The sequence below is a fragment of the Augochlora pura genome, chromosome 6, assembly GCF_028453695.1.
Source record: "Augochlora pura isolate Apur16 chromosome 6, APUR_v2.2.1, whole genome shotgun sequence".
NCBI classification, from domain to species: Eukaryota; Metazoa; Arthropoda; class Insecta; order Hymenoptera; family Halictidae; genus Augochlora; species Augochlora pura.
In genome coordinates this window covers 6,922,892-6,945,933 of record NC_135777.1, presented here as the reverse complement: position 1 = coordinate 6,945,933, position 23,042 = coordinate 6,922,892, and the positions used below count along the sequence as shown (strand labels likewise).

Sequence of the window (23,042 nt, the reverse complement as noted above, 5' to 3'; positions counted from 1 at the left end):
GAAACTTCGAAATTTACCTTTCGGTTCATTAGAATTGTCGATTCAGTTGTTAAAGTTGTAGGAAACAGATTAAAATATAAAAGTTGAAAAAAATTGCATTTCGGTAATAAATTATTGTCTTCCAGGTCGATACACGCTTAGAACTTTAAAATAAGAAATTCCGGGCCCGTCTTTTTCGTAACCGTTCGAACCGGTTATTTTCGGATCTCTTCCAATCGCTGCGTTTTCCTTCAGATTTTTAAAAAAAAAGAGAGTATGCCACGATATTTGCAATGGTTGACGTCGATTTTCTTCGTTGCACAGGTGATATAATTGTACCGCAGCCGGCGCAGAGGTGAGGGGAGGCCAGGCGGAGATCGAAGAAGGGATGAATGGAACGGCGGCGTTGCGACGCAGCGTCGGTGGCGGCGTGGGCGCCGCCGGGGGTGGAACCGTCGAACCAGCACCCGTCGCCACCCTCGTCGTCTACAAGGACGATGCCGGATACGGGATGAAAGTCTCCGGTGATAACCCCGTCTATGTTCAATCTGTGAAGGAAGGTATGTCCGACTGTGCGGTAGAAATTTTAACGTGTCTCTTGGTTTCGGTGCGGAAAAAATTTAACGGAACAACGCTGCTAATATTCGCTGACAAAATTCGGTTGTTCGAAAACGGTTCTGCCGTCCGCCGTGTATTCGGTACAGTTTTACAGTGCGGATGGCCGTAGCGAACTCCTGACCACGAAAAGAACATTTGCACGCTCGGCAATTTGTCTATCTCGTTATTATCGAACTGCGAATGTTTAAGCGAGTTCCCTTTTAGCCTCGGGTAGAATTATTTAATATTTAATTTTCGCGAGAATTATTTAATAGTTTTTCTTGCCAACGCGTTGACCAGCCACGCGAATTTTCTGTGCTTCTCGTAAGTATTATTTATTTGTTTATATATACTATGTTGCTAATATAGGGCAGATGAAATGATTAAAATTGCACAGTGCTTTGGATGATTCTAGAACTGTTGGATCTATTAATATAGGATTCGTTGAGAGAAGGCGTGGGTGAATAGTCGTCTAGGAAAGTGCGTATACCCAGGGATATGAATAACAAATTTATTAATTATAAATTATTCAATAGCCAACCTTTTGACTTAAATCGATTATTTAATTTGTACGGTGCTAAAATCCATTCTGTGTCACGTAGCTTTTTATTAATATTCTTTGATAATTTGACATCAGCGGTAATTTTCATTCTCAGTATCTTAAAATTTATAATCTCGTGTAAAACAATGTCTTAGAAAAATCTACACTCGCCTAAACATCTGCAGTTCATTGTTCGTACGCAGTGTATAATTATAAAAATTCGTTAGAATTGCGAAAATATGCACAAAGAAATAATCAACTTAATTGTTAAATTATCGTTTATTGCGATCCATTATTTTATCATTAAAAAATTTTAAAACAATCGTATTAACAGTAAAGAACGTTCCATTGTTAACTTGTATTTCGCAAATATCAAAGAGTATATTATGATTCACCTTTGATTGTGAAACTTTCTTATTTTCTTTGCCGCCGGAGAAGAAATAATTGAGTATTCAGTGATTGGCAAATTATCAGTTAATGTTCCCTCAACTTTCAGGTGTTTTAACACCCGGAAGATTAGTGAAGAATTGGTAGAAAAAAACGGTTCATGTAATGAAGGAACAAGAGATTATGGTTAGAACGAACAGTTTCACTCGAATTGTTTGAAAACGAGAACTGATTCTAAATAGGCGATTGTCTCATAAAAAGTTTTAAAATTCTGATATTGTAGGCGGTGCAGCCGCGAGAGCTGGTCTTCACGCGGGCGACAAAATAATCAAGGTGAGTTTCCCTTACGATTACTATAATCGATAAATAGCACCGAATCGAATCCATGGAAGTTAATAGTCAACGAGAAAACTTTTTCAATTCGCCATTATCGGATTCATAAATTTCAGTTACGAACAACTGTTTTGTTGTTACGAATTTGATGGATTTCTATTTCACAAACAGCATATTTCGCCGGCACACGTGTATTGTATTCTTAATTTGTTCTTGGTATTTCCAGGTTAACGGCGTGAATGTAATGCAGTCCACGCATACGGATGTTGTGCAGCTGATAAAGTGTAAGTTTACATACTTTCTTTCTTTTCTACGACCTCTTTCTTCTCTCTATTATCAGTTCACAAATATTTCGAGGCGTTGTTTTATCGATTTCGTCGTACACAAATCATAAGCGAACCGGCTGTATTAATTATTGTTTCATGTTCATTAAAGAAATGTAGGAATTTCAGTTTTCAGTTTTCAATTGTCTAGATTAATTCCATTTGGCTCAAACCATTCAAAATGTTGTGAATAATTTTCGCTTCAAAGTAACTTTCATATTTTCAGTGATATTTAAATAAAAATTTATGCTCATATTACACGCATTGTATAACGAATCGTCTAATTAGTTGGTTGCCATGTCATCGTGGCTCGTTCGAATGACATTCAGAAATTGCTCGAATAGTTTTCAATCATCCTAATCGTATTGTTCACGCGAACACGATAGGAGATGAACACTTTTTTTCTTCTTTCGCGATGGGATTTTCCTGTCGATTGCGCCTTTCACGCATTCCGGACAGGAAGCCAACAAGTTTAGATGGGGTGATACTACCACTTTGCAAGTTATTCTTGTGAGTCATTGATTTTTAATCACCTGGGGCGTAATTTAATGTAGCATGTCGCGGGACATTAACCCGTTATCGTATAAAAATAGGTGGAAAAGTAACGCTTTATTTAAATGTGCGGTGATCACTATTTGTAGTAAACAAACGGTAATACACTTATTACGCAAAGTAATTAGTAGACACAGCATCGCATACTTAACATAACATACATAATAAAGATAAATGCATAGGAATTGCAGGTTAATAGCATTTATACAAAATTTGAAAACATTTGACCTATGAGATACCGAAACATTTTTTGTTTAAAACATTTTTTATTTAAGGAACTCCTTATAAATTAGGGTTTCAAGTGGAAATAATCAATTAATGGCTACATACGTGTAAAGGTTTTCCCATATTATATAAAATAGAGAAGAAGATGAGGAAGCGATCGGAAAGATTATGAACAACTGTTTTAAATTTTATACCTCGGACACTTCGGCATAAACGATGTCTCTGTAGTGACGCGACGTTCCCAGTGATGTAAGCATGCGAGTTTATAGCGGTGACCGTGCATAGAATCTGTCTTCTTCTTTCTAATAGTTCAGGTGAGGCACAATGGGCGACACTCGTCTTACATGTTGTTATTCCGCTAAATTGTGCAATTACTCGAATCCTCGCCTAATTTGCAACTTCTGTAGCTCGATCGAACGATTCATTACTATTTTTTCATGTAAATTGTATGTCACATGGTCACATAGTCAATATCATATTATATGTCATGAGTAATATTATCAAACGTTCTTAAAAGAAGTATCATATAATACTGAATGTCTTCCATTTTTATTTCGCTATTTAAATTTATTATTATTATAAGCTCCGTGCATTGAAATACGTAAAAGTTGGAATGAGAAATTTAGCCTGTTATAAATACATGGGAATTGGAGCTAGATTAACGCGAACGCTATAACAGGGATTAATCGTGTCAGAGTCCGTAGGCTTCTTAAAACAAATATAGTTTTACGAGGAAAGGTGGCTGCAGAACACGAGTAGCTTTACAGATGACCGCTAAGTCGGTTTACAGCTGACTCAATCGTTCATTCGGGGCTTTCCGCAACCCCGAGTCTTGAATCCTTTTTTATCTTGAAAACCCACGTAAACGAGGAAATTGCAGGAGTCCGCGGTAAGGCGAATAGACGAGTCGCTGCTGACAAACCGTTGTATCGTTGGTAACGAACTGCGGATCTTTATGCAAAATAGAAAAATATCTGAATTGATTTTTAACATATTTTGAACCATTTTACATAGTTTTAACGAATTCCAAAGCATTTTACGAGATTATAAAAATTTTGTATTTTACAAAAAATATGAAAAAATCCTTAACAGAGATCAAAGGAGAGAACCTCAATAAATTCATTATTCTACATTATATAAGTCAAATAATTCGTTTCGAAAGTTTTCGGTGGGAAATAACAAAAATTAGCGTAGTATATGTCGCATTAATACTTACGTCTATACCGAAAACTATAAATCCACGTTTCTCAGAACTGCTTTCTTCAAATTGCCGTACGACACAGCTACAAAAATATTTAATCATTTCATTTCTGCCGTTCCAAACATTTACATAAATAGCTTTTTTTCAGGAATAGATTTTTAAAAATAGTGAAATTCTTTCGTTCAATTTTCTGTACGATTACTACATTGCGAAATAATTCTTAAATCCATTCTATCTGTGTGTAAGGTTTAATAAAATGTAATTATATATTTTTCTACAGATTAAAATTAATTTTTGTCTCACTGTTGGTATTCTCCTTTGTTCATGAGAATAATGCCAATATTTTGACGACTACGATTCATAAATTACAAAAACATAACTTGAACTTCGTACTAGTTCCACTATTGTTAAATAATGATATGTCGTTTATCCTGGTACAGACGATAGTTGCATACATGCTAAATTCTTTTGAAAATACCACCTTATGGTTTTATATCCGATTAGCAGATCAGTTGGAATCATCTCAGTCAGTAGGACAAGTTTTTACAGACAGATGAATGTTGAAAATGTTCACGTAAGAAATACATCTGGTTGTTTCGTTCAATTGAGTTCAGTCGTATCTCTGAAACGATTGAAGATAGTAAAAAAGTTTATTAGACTAACCAGTCTGGAGGCGTTTCTATGATTTCAAGGTTATTGATACTTTTTATACGGAATTGTACATTTTTTTATGCACCATTCGATGCATCGTTTTATTCTTTACGAAAAAAAAATATTAAGGCACTTTGATTAGGTCAAAAGATATTTTAACTTTATTTTCTCGATTTTTGTTGATTGCATCGTAAGAAAAGTAACCATAAGCGAATGACATTCGGCATCTTTGCTTCTTCTGCGGCTGCGCAGAATATCCCCTTAAGAAAGTTTCCGTATTGCCTTTAATATCGCGAAATTTGAATAAAAAAGAGAAATGTTTATTGGATTCGCTGGGTTTACGAATTGATCGATAAAAGCACAAGTGCAGCCAATGATTGATGAGCTAGCAGCGATAGTCTTTTTTTTATGTCTGACCAAGATTAAAGGTGGACGATAATATTAGGAAATTGCCAAGGTGTTGCAGTACAGTCACATGCAGGCCTGGTCATATATCGAAGATTAGCCGTACACGCGCGTGTAAACATAAGAATCTCGTCATTCATATTAATACACACACCTGGGGCCAAGTTTTCTCGGTACGAGTGTTGCCCCGCACTTCGGATCGCATCGGCGCTCTCGCTCGTGGATCGTTTTACGCAGTTTCGTGAACGACACCGCGCTCGTTGCGCGCACACTAACACGGCGCATGTTACTTCCGATCGGCGACACGAAATCGCTCGAAAATCGATCCATTTCGAACGCGTCTATTTTCATTTGTGTCTATATGAAGACGCGAACCACGTACGACCTGAGGCAGGCTTGGAAGAAAGCTCGTGCGAAACCGTACTACGGTATTTTCAGTCCACCTCTCTATCGGATCGCTTCATAAGCCGTCGCATATTTTCCTGGACTTTTCATTTACAATGAAGCATTTACGTAAAGCGTGCAATATATTAGGTCGTATCAAACGAGATGTCAGATTTCTTAATAATCGCAAACCGATTGTACCAAGTGATCATTTAAATGTTTCACAATTATATGCTTTTTATTTGTCGGAAACACGTTGGCAAGAGTGCGTATAAATTAAAATATGTATTTAAATTGAAAAAACTATTTCTTCTTTCTTAATAATCCGACATTTCTGTAACAGCGATATTAAAGAATACCAAACAATGTAGGATACTAAAGAGTAATGATCGATAACAATAATAACAATAATTTATTTGCTGTTCAATATTTTACGCAGTGCTCGTTGGGTCGTAGATTCAGACAAGTACATATCCGGTTATCGTCGAGTTCTCAGAAAATACATTTCCTTTCGAAAAGAACGATAATTATAATCTCTTCTGGATTGACATTTTTCAAGACTTTCGTGTATGTTCTGTTAACAATGTCTTTCAACGAAACATAATGCAATCTTTAAGGAACAGAATGTGTTGTAATGTTAAAAAGAAGGTACAGTTTCTATAGTCAAAGTTACCTCCGGATACATTGCTCTATCTGCCTCGGACGTGTGCCCACGGTATTAACACTATTTTTACTAAAGAGGTCAAAGAGCATCTTTTAAAATTTCAATTTAACGCTATTTTTACCAAAGAGTTGGAAAGGCACTTTTTAACATTTTTATTATGAATTATTTTATATTATTAATCATTTCTCAATTGACTTTCCAACTTTTCTTACAATGATTTTAAAATTAATTTGAAAATATGGTATATACAAAATGATTTGTGAAAATTTTGGTACAAATTGCAAATACATTTGTATTTAATATATTTTCACAGAAAGTAGTTACGATACTTGCGACAGTGTAAATCAGTCGACTATAGCTTCTAGAAACAAAAACAGCAAGCACATGTATTGAACAAAATCGAACAGTGGCTTAATTTTGATTTTACAAATTTATGGACTGACACGTTTTAGGTTAAGATAATGACATTACATTTGTATCAGTTCCCATAATTAGAGTAAAATTATTAAATATTCGTATGAAATAAGTTTATGTTCCATAAGTAACGACAGTGATAGAAATAACAAAGATGACACCAGGAACAAGAGTATTTCGTGGAACATGGGGGTGTTTCAAGTAAACCATTAAAATATGTATGATCTTTGACAATTTTTCTGAAACGTAAATTCTTTTTGTTATATTTTATGGACTTCGATCTAGAATAAAAAAATGAAACAAAGTTCTTTTCATAATAGAACTGCGCGTCGTATGAATCTAAATTCTATTTTTAAAAATGCAAAAGTAATACGCGATTTCGAGAATTCGTTTCGTATTTTTTAAATCACAATTCAGTTTTATTGGACGTGTAGTTTTATTATGAAAGAAACTTCCGTTTTATTCTTTATTCTAGATCGAGTATAAAAATGGTAGATTGCGCGTCTATCAACACCGTCGTCGATCGAGAGGTTTACGCGATAGGAGATTTGTCATTTTAAGTAAACATTGATAAAATGTAACGAAATAGGTTTTATGTATTTTATAAATGTCAAAGAATATTTTAACGGTTTATTCGAGACTCCTCCCGTTAGGGCCGAAAAAGATTGTATGTCACGATGGAGAGCAGGCGAGACGATTATTCGCGAGTAGTTCTGAAAAGAAAGACGGAGGGGTGAAAAGCGGGGGAAGGACCGGCAGAGGTATGCGAAAGGTGACTAATCATCGTCCTTGAACTCTTGTTGCAGCTTCAACGCAGGTGGTACTGACGGTGCAGCAGAAGCCAGTTGCGACGAGCAGCGCGGCGACGACGGCCACGGGGCTACAGGTTGGTCTGGCGGGCGGACAGCATCAGCGGCCGGTCAGTCTGTCAGCCGGTACTACGATGGTATCACCCTCGCAGCCAGCGACTTCTTTGCACAGAGCGTCCACCGCACCAGCCGGCGCGCAATGCAATACACGCATCACGGGCCCCCAACCGGTTGACGTAAGTTCCAATTGCTTTCAAATATTAGAACCGTGCCAACTTCGCTGCTTCTAGTCCCCAAAACACTGCTAAAGCAAACGGAATTCTACATTCGTTTCTACACGGACGAAACACTTTCATGTGACGCTGTTTTATGCTTATGCGTCATGAATCATTTTTTTCGTATCTTTTGCTTCCCTTTGCAAAACCACAATTGTTTTTCATACAATTTTAGTATTGCATATATTTTTATAGTAACTGTCACATATAGTTTTGTTTTTATTTGTTGGGCCATTTCTTAGTAATTTATCACTGAAATTATTCAAGTTGATTTTATTTGATCAGTAAAATTTAATCTTTAAATATTTGCTTATATTATAGGAATTTTTATAGCGTCTTTTGTGAAAATAATGCTCGCGGTTTTACATTGTTTCACCTCTGTATAATTAATAATTACAAGAATTTATTTTAATTTTAGCATGAAAAAAAACGTCAGCTGGAAACACAGCGTGTTCATACATTCCAGCTTATGTTGGAGAACGAACAAAGTTATGTTGACAAGCTTCGCAATGAACTTGCAAAGACCGCGAGTAGTGGCGGTAATGTCAACGTGGGACTGCAAGCAGAATTAGCAGGAGCCGAAAGGAGAGTGCGTACACTACAGGAACAACTAGCTGCCATTACTACCAATGAACAGGTATGATTTTTCTTCTTCATAGAGTGCTTCACCCGTTTTTCAAATAAATTTTTAGATTTCTATTCATTTTTACTAATGTAGTGCACAAATTTGTATACTAGTAAATTATACAATCATGTACATATACATATATAACATATACTATATCATAGTATGACACATTGTTTTGTTCATAAAATACAAGGTCGTTTTAATGCTTATTCTATTAACATTTATTCTTGCCTTGCTTTTTTTGTCAATGTTCAACAATTCAATCGATGCTATTAAATGTTTCAAATATTTGCTCGGCATGATGTTATTAGAGTGTTCATTTTTTTTTTTTTTTTTTAAATAAAATGCATATTGATTGGAGTATTATTATAATCTGTTATTGATTTTGTAGTATTTAATTTTTATATCAGTATATTAATAGCTAATATTGTTTGATGGTTAATAACAAAATATGATAGATTGTACATTGCTTCTGTACATGTTTCTATTTAAGCTGCATAAGTGTAATTTTTACATAAGGTTTGCTCGCATTATAATTAAAATTTTCAAGTTCAGTCACGTAGGGATGTATTTAAGCTTTTGCTAACTTTATCTAACCAGCTTTTGTTGTGTCTTACAGCTTTGCTCGTTGGTAACAAACACTTCGTGTTCCCCGGGCTATTATCCACCCTTGAGTAGTAGCAGTGGTGATGTGCCACCACCTCTACCGTCTCGTAAATCCTTGTCCATGCAAAGCCTATCTCCGCCACCATTGCCACCTAGACCTCCTCCCACAAATACACACAACGTAGCCCAGTTGGAGCTGGAACGTCATCTGTTGACTCATTTAACGCCCTCAACCACCAGTCATGGCATCCCTAACTCTGTAAGTAGTCTAATCACTAAGTCATTAAATAAGTAATGTATACAAATGCATGGTAAAAAGAAAGTGTCACACGATAATGTATACATGTACTACAAATTAACTCATATCTGTCCATTGAACAGTTACATAGTTTTATATTTTTACATTTGCTAAATTACTCTATGACGTTTTATTCTATTAAATATAATCATGTCATGTGATATTTAAGCATTTATTGAAGAACCGAAAATTGGTATTTTCACAACTTTTCTGCAATAAGCATTACAACCAAATAGGTTCATGTACAGACGTGTCAAACGTTTATTCAAAGGAAACTACGTTCATTGTTCATTGATGTTTTATTGCTTGAATTATATGTAACATTTTTAAGTAATGTCTTCTTAGGTATGATTGTATATGCATTGATGTATAGTTTTTTGTTACCTGTTAAACCTGTATGTTGCCTCTATGCATACTTTTAATACTTTTCGAAGTACATATCTTTTTATTTCAATTATTAGTATTTACCTATTTATGGTTTATGAAATCTATTTAGTGGCTATGTACATATTGTGTATTTTACTACAGACTCGCACAATGAATTGTATTCTATCGTTTTCTTTCTAAGCTTATGCCTTATTGTTATCAATAGTACATTAGTTATCATATTGAACTTTATTATAGCTTTCGCAGGGAGCAAATTTGGGGTCCTCATACTCACTTAATAAACACCAACGAACAAAATCGAGCCCCGAACAACTAGGAACTACCACAATTTCCCCATCAGAAGCTAGTAGACGTTTAATAGCATCAGAGTCAATGAATGATCTTTCTCCTCCAAGGCACATCAGGCATAATGAAAATGATTTAGATGAAATACCTCGTATCACTCCTCCAGGAACTCCACCACCTCCGTATCCAATTGCTAGTCCAGGAAATGATACCTCCAGTTCTACTATAAACGATGTAAGTCTTATTTAGAAATTGTGTATGTTAAATGGCATGTATTCTGGATATTGTAATTGCTTTTCTTGTACAGACAACTTTAAATGAAAGCATTCCTGGATTGCCAACGTTACAACAACCCATCATGTCAATGGAAGATGATGATATGAGTGACCAAGAAGTTGTAAGTTTTTTTTAAAAAATATTATACTGTTTCATCAAACAGTTACATATTCTCTGATTTAATTTCGATTGATCATAATTTTAGGGACAGTTGGAAGATCATGGCCCATTCAAATCTTTGACGCGATTATGGGGGCATCACGCACACCTTGCTGTATTTATTAATTATGTTTTATCAAATAGTGATCCCTCCAGTCTGGTGAGTAGTTCGTTACTCAGATGTGCAGATCATATATCTTAAAATGTTAACTTTAGGCTGCATTAGCTAAAACAACTTGTATTATTACAGTTATTCTATTTAGTAACAGACTTGTACAAAGAAGGCAATGCAAAGGAAATGAGAAAATGGGCATATGAAATTCATTCTAGTTTTTTAGTACCTGGTGCAGTAAGTATTTAAAGATAAATAAAATCGTTGAAAGACATAAAATTTGGAGACATTTTTGATCAAGAACTTTTTCATTTAGCCTCTTCGTCTACATAATGTAGATGAAAATGTAGCACATGAAATAGATGATGTTCTTTTAAAAGAATTTGATAAAGAAGAGATACTGCGGAGGGTATGTATTTCATTATGTGCCTGACGCTAACTAACTTATCACGAAAATTCAAAACATCTTTTTTTATTTACAGATTTTCTGGAAAGCACGAACGCGTGCGAAGGAAGAGCTAAACGAACAACTTGCAGACTTTCAACAAAAAAGAACCGCAGGATTGGGTACATTATTTGGTCCGAGCGATGCACAATTGGACGAGAGTGCGTCAGATAAGACGCGAGAGACAAAAATCATAGAAACATACTTGTTACCTAAGATGGAGCCTTACTTGTAAGATTCTTAACACTTCTATTTCTTTAATGGAAAGATTTGTTATGTCATATTTGGAATTTGACATTACATTGTCGTTTATTTACGAAATGTTTCAGAGAAGATATAGAAAAAGAAAACGTAGATTTGCGGCAGTTTACAACAGCGGCTGGCCTGGCAACAATATTAACGAAAATTTTCCAAGTGCGAACCGTCGGCTTAGATCGAGTACCTACTTTCGTTGCAAAGGATAAGTCAAACATCAAGGCACGGTTGCTTACGGGGAAAACGAGAAAAATGACAATCAGGGGGCATCATTTTATAGCTAATCAGTACTTTACTATTACCTACTGTAACCATTGTCAACTTATCATCGGTGGAATTGGACCTCAAGGATATTTATGTAGTGGTGCGTACTATTTACACATAAACTAACAAGAAGAGATCCTGGGTGTAGAATAATATTTGCATACCCATGGCTTCTTCTCGTAAGTTAAAAAAATTCTTTATTAAATAAAATAATCTAATGTGAAACGTAATAAATTTGTCTCGTTACAGATTGTTCTTTGAGTGTACATCGTCAGTGTGTTCGTGTAGTAGAGGAAAATTGTCCCGGGCCATTGGTCAGAAAGGAAAGAGGCAACGATCGTATAAGCAAATTGATGGAACGTATTAGGCCAGAGAGGAAACCTCCATCGTCACATCATCACCATCATTCTCAAAATCATATGCTGCATGGTAAATATTTCGAATATTACTATTTAAGTCCTGCGTTAATGAAGTTGAACTGATGTGATAAATACCTTGTCGTTGCAGTGGATAAACTTAAGAAGAGTGAAGAAGATGCTGGTGCACTTACAGATGGAGAAAATGGTGAGCAAGTTGTTTATTTCAAATCATTTAATGAAATAAAATTAACAATAATATGTGAGTTAAATATCTTATGTCGTGAAAGTAGTCTTTTGTATTTGCTGTTTTCACGATTCTAGACTTTTAATGAGTTATTGATATACGAAATGATATAGAGAGGATTCTAAACTCTTACATATAATTGTTAAATGGATGAAAAAAGTCAAATATTCATTACGTGGGATGTTTCTCTTGCGGAATGGAAATATATTTCTGTTCTGAAGCAATTTCTCGTGACTCATAGAAAATTGTGTAAGCTTATTATCGGAGATTGTGTTTATCGCAGTTTATTTGCAAAATTTATGAATCAAGCGTAAATATCAATAAACGTTGATATTTTTCAAATGAAATACAGAATAAACCATATGTATTAAATATACAGAGTGTCTGTATAGATCTATTAGATCTATTTTGTTCTTGTAATTTGTGGTAACAGAGAGATTCATTTCTTTGTTGAAAGAAAAAATGGCAAATATCTTTTGCCTTTATGTTCTTTAGGGATAAGAGGATATTTATTCGTACCAATCAATGTTCTGTTAACACAGAGAGATAACTCCGCCAATTGTAATAAGACTTTGAGAGGACAAATGATAATATTACAGAAAGTTGAGTTATATACAGTAGATATTTCAGGAAACAATTCCACAAGTCTAAATAATACAATATGATATACAGAGTGTTAAATATTTCTAAGGACAATGCGACGTATTAATTTAAAATTAAAATAAAGTATGTCGATTTTATTGTAATGACTTTGTCTTCAAGATATTGACAATAATAAGTGTCTGTGATTCAGTAATAGTGTTGTTCGTAAATCACTTCGGGAAGATCACTGACAACGGCTTACTGTGTGAAAGATAGAAGCGTATACCTGACTCACTGGCGTTGATTAACATTAATCGTAAATAGCTTGTAAACGAAATTGTTACGTCAAAGTCGTCATATTTCATTTTCGTTTAAGATTGTATTATAGAATCTCTTTCCCCAAAAATATTTGACATATTTATTCGAACACCCTGTACATTATAGACTTCGCTTAAGTATAATTTTATCATTATCTCCTTTAATGTTCGAGCATACATAAAGATTATTATAGATACAGAGCAACTAAGTAAAAGATTAACGGTAGATAAATATAAATAATGAGTCCAAGGGGCTTGAGGCATGTAATCTGCAGTGCAAATACAGATACACATTAAATTGCTATGTGGTGCTGCCTCATTGAGCGATGTAAATATAACTCGCGCGTCATTTTTTCTTTTTTATTCACATGATTCGTTATCGTGAGTTTACTGGCTTTATTTCATACGAGTGTTGAACAACATAAGCCACACCACTTATTATTCAGAAGCTTCTGCTTAGTTAGAAGCGAAAGCTTCTTCATTAAGAATCAACAGTGAAACTTATTGTCTTAATGAAAATATATATTTAAGTGCTCAGTGATAAATATTTTTTTATTTTGTACAGGGTTGTTAATAGTGCTACAATTTGTGACGGTGTATAATAGTTGTTTATAGTGCACTCTACCTACTAAGCATATACTATGTATATCTGCTCGATAAGGTTTAGATTTAAAAACATTCTTTCTTTAGAAAAATTCAATAGATAATTTAATCATTTTCAAAAATACCGTTATATTGTCAATTTACAGTAGAATACTTTTTTCAGCACTATGTGTACTGAATAATATTCACAGCGTTTTCGATATTGAGTTTACTTTTTAATGAATGAATATTTGAAATTTACATTTGATACTCTTCTTGCATATTTGTACATTTTATACATTTTTACGGGAAGCAATCGTAGGAATATTTAGACGTTAAATCGATCGTACTTGCCTGATGTCAAACTAGCGAATGTGGGTGGTTCGTATCGTGCCGGTACTGTTATTATAATCACGGTCTGATAAGGAAGTTTCGCAAAACGTTCTGTGTTAGTTGTCTGCTAGTCTTTCCTATAGGAACATAAAAGAGAGGAAGGAAAGAAGGAAGGAAAGGGGAGAGGAAACCGCGAAAACCAGACTAGAATCTCTGTGACGCTGATTTATGTTTATATATGGGGTGTGAAAATAATTTATCATCAACGAAGTTTTTATATTATATATATTTATTTTATAAACAAACATTAATTTTTCAAGTTCAACATTGTATGCAAATTTACGTTACACTAAATTTTCGTTTCTTTAATAATTGAAATATTTATCCAGTTAAGATAATTATTGGATTATTCTTTCGTGTATTTATTGCAGTTTTAATATATTAAAACCCTATATGTATAATTAAAAATCGAATATGGTTCCAATGAAACATCTAAAGTTTGTAATATTTTAATACATGATAGTTTCATTTCATTCGTTTCATTTAAAACAAATTCTTTGTGGTTTAATTTTTAAATCAGTATCTATTAAGGAAATTTTTTCATTTTCTAGATAAATGAAAATTTGACGGAGGTAAATTTAGGAAGTAAAATAAACTAAAATAATTAAAAAAATAATTTTAATAATAATAATAATTATTATTATTGCCATTTTATTTAAAGGAGCTTGATAATTTAAAAAATTAGTGGAATACCTACTTGTACTCAGCCATAAATTATTGGGAATCATATGTCGTAAGATAAAAGTGCCTAATTATGAAATACCGCTATATTGTGACTTTTTTTGGTACAATAACATAAATAATACAATAAAACTAGATGGATCATATAAAAGTAATTATCCATTTTTTTTATTGTTTTATTTATATTACCGTTTCAAGTAGAAGGGCTAACAATGGAGCGACGTTTCATAATTGTCACTTTCACATTAAGCATGCAAAATAATCTGGCCGCGGAAACGAAGGGTGCAGATCGAGCAGCCTCTGTTTGCGTAACTGACAAGGGAATGTGTTAAGTAATCGATAAACAGAGGCAAATTGAAGTCTGGCCTGTGCCGGGGGGTTGCAAGAAAGGTAGAGGAGACGTGTTCCACCCTCTAAGACACACTTTAACCGCATCAATACCTTGAACGCGAAGATCGTCCGGGATCGGTCCCCTAAGGGGTTAATCTGGAGGGGTCTCGAAGATCGAGATCATACCATATACCCTGTAGATCTCCGTGGCGCGGCTTAGGGACACACGCACACACGCGTGGCCGGGCGTTGTAAAACGAGCGGGGGAGCGGTCTGGTGGGGTCTAACCGGAAACCGACGGCAGTCTCCGGTGGAAAAGAAGCGTGAGCAGCTTCGAGGGAAATTAGTGTCGGCTCGGTTGTTGCCGCGAGAAGTACGGAAAACCGCCCCCGATTATTTTACCCATTGACGGCGCGGAGAGCTCTCCGAAGCTGTGCACATGGTCGAGGTGCAACAGTTACGCGACCCCTTGGAGGGGGAACCGGACTGCAACCCTTACCCGACGACACCCAACCCCTCGCCGCTGATCGCCGGCTTTGCTAGCTTCAGGCTCTCGTCGGAGAGGTACAGGAACAGATTGAATCGGAAGCTGAAGGGTAACGGTAAAGATCGTGCGAACAAACCGAATCCGTCCGCTTCGAACCGAGTTGCCTTCGACTGTGCGCACATTTCGATCGTTGGTTCATCTCTTTCTCGCATTTTGTTTAAGTTGTTTACAATGTTTCGAATTCAATTCTCTATTCGTAAGATAAAAGCCAACTGAGACTATCTTCAGACTCCAAGAATTATTATGTTGTTGTTGCTGGTGGATTTTTTCAACTGGAACAAGTGACTTTCTCGTAGCTTTTGGGTGAATAATTTGTTCAATTTTTCGATCCTATTTAAAGATACGGAAATCATTCCGAGATTAATGTAGATCTTCAAATAACATTATTCAAAATGTTCATGCCCGAAAGAATGAAAGATATCGATTTGAATGTGAAGTGTTGGCGAATCGTCGTGTTCCAAGCGGACATGGATTTTCGAGCTCTGAAACATTGGAACGATATGACCGATCAAAATTAGGTTCGTCGGTGGTGCTCGAGAAAGTTAGCAAAGACAAGGTTACGAAGAAAACGAAGCTGAAGACGATCAAGCAGAGAAATGTGATACCGCGGGCGAGCAAAGGCTCGATCGCCGGAAAAGTATGGGAAACGTTTTCCGCGGTGCGGAAAACACGCGAGCCGAGCGACATAATAGAGACAGCGATAATCGTCGGTTTGGATCGTTTGAATGTGTCATCGTGTTGTGAGAATTTGAACGACAGTGCATACTATAACGAGACCGATTCGTCGTACAAGCCCGATGACACGGACGCGAAGGAAGTCATTGCCGTTCAGAATGAACCAGGTTTGTCCCCAAAAATACTTCTCATCGTCCGTGACCGATCGTAAATCCAAAGTGTATTCCGCTTATGTTTAGTCTGCTTCGTTTACGAAATTATTATATTCTAGTTCTTTGAGCCTCGCGAGTCCGGTAAATTTTTATTATTCGAACTATTATTAGGACTCCTTTCGCTAAATGACACATTGGTTCGAGGATTAACAATTTTTCAAATATCGTAATTTAGTATTGATAGTAATATATATAATCTGTCATAACTTAAATTTATATTAAAAAGCTATTAGAATTTAAATTTATATTAGACAAACCTAGTTCTAAATTAATTTTCTAAAAAAGTTCTAAAAAAGTTTGTATGCTGTAAATAGTAAAATTCAGCTTTTACCAACAACAGTTTTCCGATCAACTCTGAAAACCCGAGATTCGAATTTTATCGCATTTGTCGCATTAGCGCGCATCGTCGGAGGATGCAAGAATTTTTTCGCCGCTTCGTGCTAAATTAATATTTACCTTTGATGTCAGTAACCTGCGCTATCCTCGAGCTATTCGTTGCTATTTTCCCCACATAGCACGCCATTTTGTAGCGAGAAGATGCGACGAAGCTATTTCGAACTTAAACTGTAGCAAATTGCTTACAGATATGCATAATGTTAACTCTAAACATCTGTAATTTAATTATTATTCAGGTAAAAAAATTAAAAAACGAGTCCTTTTTCAGTAAAATTAACAGCAAAAATTAGAAAATCGTTTTTCGCTCGATAAACTAGTTTCTCTAACATCACCAAGAAATTTAAGTTGTTTAGTCGCGTCTTATAAAAAAGTTATTACAGTTAAGGTGTTATAGTTAAAGCGTTATTATACTTAAGGTGTACGAATACTTTTGTCCACATTTTCTGCATTTCTCCGTTATTTCTCGCTCGTTCGACGATCGCCGAAATATTCTTCCACGTATAAAAAAACGTTCACCAACGAAAGTTTCCACCGGTTCCGGCCAAAAGAATGCGTTTCCGGTTAGGAAGAAAGGTGGTAATGTCCCGGTGGAAAAGTTCTATAACGAGATCTGGGAAGTTTTTAACAAGTCCGTAACGGTAGAAATTAGTCGTGACGCGCGTTACCAGACGCGTTCATAAATTTCTCGTGCACCTATAAAAGCGGACAAGGTGCACGGCGTGTGTCTTCATAAAGTTTATAGGCGAGGTACTCTGCGCGCCATCGACGTTCCCAACCGATACGTCTCGTTGCAAGCCGAACCGTTGCAATCGTACAAATACGCGCGAAAGACGAAATTAGATCAGTATTCCGTGGAAATCGCACGCGGCCACATATGTAGACGAATTAAACGCCTAATTGACGTGAGTCCCGTTGCGTGTACCGCTCGCGCGAATTTTCGCGTATTTGTCGACTAATTCGCGAAAATTTTAATCGCGCGTTGAAATTGAACTAAACACGCTCGGCGTACAAGAATGTCTTGTTATAACATTTCTTCTAATTTAAATATATTTATCTACCGCGTTTCTATAAAAAATCGATTAAAAATCCAGCTCATTGAACAAGCTTCTTATTCACAGTTTACTTGTTTATTTATACCAATGAATTTACTGTTTTTTTTTAGACTTCTTTAGTTGCAACTATTTTTTCTTCTTCAACGGATAATTTATGTAGAATTATCTGAAATATCCACAGATATTATTAAACGATATATCACATTCTATATTATTATAATCTCGCTATTATTGTATAAGAGTATACATAGGGTTGCTAAACGAATAAATAAAATACGAATAGAGCTATTCGTACGAGATTGTCTCAAAGGTTTCGCAAAACAATGAAATTATTTTTATTATAGTCTCCATCGAACAGCTGCAGCATTTTTCGTTTAAAATACAATTCGAAGTTCGTATTGTTTACAATTAGTTGGGCAACAAGTTTTACGATATAATTCCTGTGCCACGGCTGGCACGCATTTGTCGATCATGTTCGACATACGGATCGGTGTCGTTGCCGAAGCCATATGGGGGAACAGGCACGCGTTGGAATGGCTGTAAGGAAAAATAAGAGCGATTTTGCGCGGGGGCACGAGCGCGCAGACGGCAACGACAACAACGACGACGACGACGACGAAGAAAACGGGAAGGAGAGGGGTCCCAGAAAACGGTTTCCGGCCTCTGTGACACGCGCCTATATCGCGCTTTCTAAAAATACACGAGACTTAAGCTTTTCCTTCGCTGCACCCCTTCGGCATACCAACCCCTGCGGATCTATAACTATCTGTCTGCTTTACGGGGTTCAAGAGCACCGAGCTTTTTAAACCATGATATTTTTAGGCGCTGCCGATACTTCGATGACTATTTATTTCAACTATCGGAGGGGATGTTCTAGATTGTATATTTGTACTTATGGTGAAATGAGTATCTAACAAAGACTATAATTGCAGGCGATAGTTGACAAACCTACAAGAAATAATAATAAACGTGTATGCGTTTCTTGAAACTGGAATTTTGATTCTTCTAATATTCAAAATTAAAATTGTGCATTATTCAAGTAAACATCGATTTTTACAATCTTTTTCGTTATCCGGGGTTGAACTTCGTACGATTATAAAACGTTCAACAATTAATGGAATTATTAGATACGAGCTCAAACGATAGCTGTACTCATGGTTGGTACATTCCATCTACTTTTTCAAATAAAACATAAATTGTTTCGACAATCAATTGTTTTACGATTCTAAAATAATTATACGATCGATGGCAGAGTCGTAGAATTGATCTAAGGTCATTTATGGGATTGGATAACTAAATAAATTGTACCCGAATCACTATTACAAAAATGGTTGAACATTGTCAATGCTATGCAGGAAGAATAAGCACACAGTATCTCCACGTGTCCACACACGTATGTATAATGTAATCATTCGAGAGGCAGAACTCTAAAATAGATTGTTATTGGAACTTTGAGAGATCTGGCGCGTAATTAAAATTTTAAATTAAAAATTAAACATTAATTACTATTTGCTGAAGAATCGGTGATCGTAATGGCGTTTGTCATATTTTTAATATGTATATTCCTTAAAATATCGATCGAAAGAAAACAGGTACTTTTAATATATGTACCTTCAGATAAAAGGAAACGCGATTTTAAAAGGATATTGACGCGATAAATCACCTTTGATTTGAATGTTTGTCTAGCAGGAGATTAATGTAGCGATCCTATCCGCTCCGCGCTGTCATGATCTGCTTTTACCGCGAGCCCGCATTCCTTGCCTGATAAGCCTCCGCATAAGGCTGGATACTTGGAGAAATGCCAGACACCGTGGCCCCGTGTTAATTCGATGCCCGAGGGCACTAAGCAGACAACTTCAATTGAGATGTTCGTTTGAAATTTTCATTATCACGCCGGTGCGATAACGCGGACGCGGGAGTCGTCATTCATGGTTTTAAAACCACGCGGTCTACGATTACTGATCTTCCGCACCGCCACGCTGCTGCAATTCTATAGGATATTATTTGTATAGGATATACAATAATTTCTGCTTCCTGTATTTAGTTCTATCGTTTATCCTATGAAATTGTTTCTCGATGACTAATCGCATTTTTTAATATGTATGTTTATGTTTAGTATGTTCTAATTCGGAATATACTATTTGAAAATTAAGCAAGTGTCACGTGACACAATTTTTTCTATCTCCAATAACAATTAAGTTATTCGTATGGTCTCTATTTTCAATGCTTCACGCAATAGAGTATCTTGTACAGTAGTATTGCCATGTAGTGTACGGGCATTGAAGATTAGATAACGGGAGCTGTGCTACATCTGGTCCGTTTGTTAAACCTATAACGAACGGTCTACGGTGTTAATTTGTCCGTGTGTGCGTTTATGCAATTTTTATATACAATAAACGTTGCACTTTTTCACCTTGTGCGATCCATTCCCTAGAATCTGATGTTTTTAGATTAAAAAAAAATGTTTCGGTCTTTCAAAAGAAAATAAACTGCGGTGCGATGTGCTATCGAAAATCGATGGTTACCCGCAGAATCTATCTTCAATGGCCTTTGATACGCAACAACGACAGTCGAAATAATTTAACTCTCGTTGTTGCGCTATTATCTTTCTTTTTCACGTTCGAATCGTTTATCTTCGAACAAAAAGATGACGTTGAGAATGGTATAAAATTCATATATATATATATATATAGGGTGTCCGAAAGGTCACTCGTAATCGGTAAACGAATGATAATAGTAAATTTTCACTTAGCGCAAATGTAATCGGCGGCTTTATTAACGCCCCTCCATTGGTCAATGTTTTTCGTTAATAAATTTTAAACAACGTCGCGGATTTACGCTAAGAAAACTGTTACTAAGAATCAAACGATAGTTTAAAAACTGGCAAAAAGAACAGTGCAAAAGTTTGAACTCCTAATGCAAAACTATGCATACTACTATATGAGTGCATAAGTAAAAATAATAATACATATAAAGTCTGCTGTAAAACAAATTGAAGTAGTTTGTAGGACTATTTGACGAGCATAATCATAATTTCCTGAACGAATGAATGAAATTGCCGTAAACCAAAAAAAAAAAGAGAAATATTCATCAAAACGACGATGAATCGGGTGTTTTACGCTGGCAATTACTCGGAGAGCGTGTGTTAGAGCGGCGAGCGTATTAATCGGAGTAATTAATGGACGCGTTTCTCGTTTGTTTCATGTGTTTTCAGGAGAACTTCGCGGGGGCGGCGTAGCCGGAAACACGCGTAGCAGCAGCGAAAGAGGACGCATTTCCGCTTTCGGCGGTGCCTCCGATCACGCCGATAGCATGGACAATCCTTCCTCGCGGGAAGATATTTCTGAAATGTATGTTTTCCATCATTATTCATATTCTAATACACGAACACAGTCTCTAGGACACAATGTTGTAACACCCCCGTTGTCGTTCACGCTCTGCATCACTGAACGATAATCTGCAAGTCGGCTGTGTTGAACTTTTCAATTGTTTTAATACCGTTTCGCTTTCTTCCAATAACCATTCGGTTGTTTTAAACTCGCGTTGAATTTTAGCCCCATTTTTAGTATCTAGAGTTATTTTGACAAAGATTTCTTTACGATGAATCGATTTCTTTACGATCGTATTTTATTCACTTAAAATTTCATTCACAATTTCGCACAGTTCCGACTGTACTGTAATTGCTGTTGTTCAACTTGTCGACGTTATAGATATGTATATAAATTTAAGCTTATTTAATTACGATTACTTAGGGTGCAGCAAAATATTTCCAGTAAGCCAAAGACGTCAAACATAAACAGGTCTGAAAGTTACAAAGAGCGGATACATCACAAGGTGAGCACTTGAAATTTTCTATCTTTTACTAATTTTCGGCGAGCTTTTATAGTATAGAATGGTATAGATCGTTTTAGTTTCTTGAGACTTTATTTATATTACGCCAAGAATTAGAATGTCAATAGTTTTGTTATTTTTTAAAATATGAAGAAACTTACCACGACACCTTCGTACAAGAAATATATTTTTGTTAATAAAATTTCTTCATAACCCCCGAAAATAACAAATACTTTTTAGTGTCAATTAGTATCGTACCAACCCGTGTATTATTTTTTAAAAAATACGATTGCATAAAATTTTTCTGAAATAAATTATCCTAAAATCCTTGTTGGATAAAATTTCTAAATATTCTTATGAATTCTCGTTGCAGCGTCAGCTAAGGGAGAAGAGGAAGACCAGCGATCCGAATCTTTCCAAAACAAAGTAAGTATTTTTCGCTTAATTACCAAATATTCAAATATCAGATTGATTAATGATTATTTTTGGGTGAGGTATGATAGTACACAATTAACAATGAAACACAATTGATTTTGTGTTGTTACCGCTAGAAGTTTAAATTATTTAAAAATATCTATTTCCACGTTACACAGGTGCAAATAAAACAAAGTCCAGTATAATGAAGGGTCGCGATGATAATTGATCAGTGTTGTATCGTGAAACATTGAATAGCGTCACGGTATTTCGCGATTATTAAAGCAGGTTTTTACCGGATGGATAGTAACTAATAAATGCATTATTTACTCCTTTGCAAACTTGATTTTCTCGTAAACAAAACTTCGAAAACTGCTATTCCTTTCTTTTTTAAATTTAGTTTCGAAAGTGGAATCATCTCTTACTTAATGACACCATCCGTCCGGTAAAACCCCAGCATGTATGTATGCGTTATATGCTTTCACGTTCAAACGCGAATGTAGACGTATCGAACAGATAAGTCACAATTATAACCAGTTCTATGGTTTAAGTTCTTTGAAAAACCGCATTACGCATAAAATGACACATTAAGTAATTCCATGTTCTGTCTAGTAAAACAAGTAAAAGAATTTATATAAAAGAAATTATTTTAAAAGATTTCATTTTTTTTATATTAAAAATAATACTTACAATTAACTGAAAATATTTGTCGTCGGAACGACGGAAATGCTATTTCGTTCACGTGCCTCAATAATCATCGAGGGAAGGAATTTATTACTCGCGCGTAACAGCTTATCGCCGAGGGAAATTCTGTTTCACTTATTCATAATTCTCGTCAATGGCGGAAATCTTATTTCATCAATCTTATACCAATGGCGCTTTTCTCGATAAAAAGATTTATTTTAATCGTAAGAAAGAAATTAATCGTAATAAAAGAAACTTTATCTTTTTAATACCAAATTGTTTTGCATT

The 23,042-nt window shown here is 35.5% G+C and overlaps 2 protein-coding genes across 5 annotated transcripts in view; both read left to right on the top strand.

Moving 5' to 3' along the window:
• The first annotated feature begins 367 nt into the window (after positions 1–367).
• Positions 368–23,042, top strand: part of Rhogef2 (Rho guanine nucleotide exchange factor 2) — a 40,176-nt gene continuing 17,501 nt past the window's right edge. For 2 of the 4 annotated variants that reach the window (XM_078184388.1, XM_078184387.1), the window contains exons 1-18: positions 368–539; positions 1,788–1,837; positions 2,064–2,121; positions 7,463–7,701; positions 8,159–8,377; positions 8,988–9,233; positions 9,897–10,178; positions 10,252–10,341; positions 10,426–10,539; positions 10,630–10,728; positions 10,808–10,900; positions 10,974–11,167; positions 11,266–11,555; positions 11,705–11,884; positions 11,963–12,019; positions 21,040–21,175; positions 21,578–21,659; positions 22,030–22,082. In XM_078184388.1, coding sequence (XP_078040514.1) covers positions 368–539; positions 1,788–1,837; positions 2,064–2,121; positions 7,463–7,701; positions 8,159–8,377; positions 8,988–9,233; positions 9,897–10,178; positions 10,252–10,341; positions 10,426–10,539; positions 10,630–10,728; positions 10,808–10,900; positions 10,974–11,167; positions 11,266–11,555; positions 11,705–11,884; positions 11,963–12,019; positions 21,040–21,175; positions 21,578–21,659; positions 22,030–22,082 — 2,654 coding nt within the window. Of the gene's footprint in view, positions 540–1,787; positions 1,838–2,063; positions 2,122–5,443; positions 5,623–7,462; positions 7,702–8,158; positions 8,378–8,987; positions 9,234–9,896; positions 10,179–10,251; positions 10,342–10,425; positions 10,540–10,629; positions 10,729–10,807; positions 10,901–10,973; positions 11,168–11,265; positions 11,556–11,704; positions 11,885–11,962; positions 12,020–21,039; positions 21,176–21,577; positions 21,660–22,029; positions 22,083–23,042 lie in introns of those variants that run through there. The other 2 variants (XM_078184390.1, XM_078184389.1) reach the window with 2 other exon arrangements.
• LOC144470885 (uncharacterized) lies at positions 15,383–18,368 on the top strand. The gene is made up of 3 exons (XM_078182473.1): positions 15,383–15,545; positions 16,009–16,332; positions 18,238–18,368. Exons 1-3 carry the CDS (start codon positions 15,383–15,385, stop codon positions 18,366–18,368), a joined length of 618 nt encoding a protein of 205 aa, XP_078038599.1.

Bases quoted from the DNA above. Each gene is read 5' to 3' on its own strand.
- LOC144470885 (XM_078182473.1), top strand. From the start codon at position 15,383: ATGGTCGAGGTGCAACAGTTACGCGACCCCTTGGAGGGGGAACCGGAC. The intron at 15,546-16,008 runs GTAAAGATCGTG...GATCAAAATTAG, and splicing joins TCGGAAGCTGAAGGGTAACG to GTTCGTCGGTGGTGCTCGAG. The intron at 16,333-18,237 runs GTTTGTCCCCAA...GTTTACAATTAG, and splicing joins TGCCGTTCAGAATGAACCAG to TTGGGCAACAAGTTTTACGA.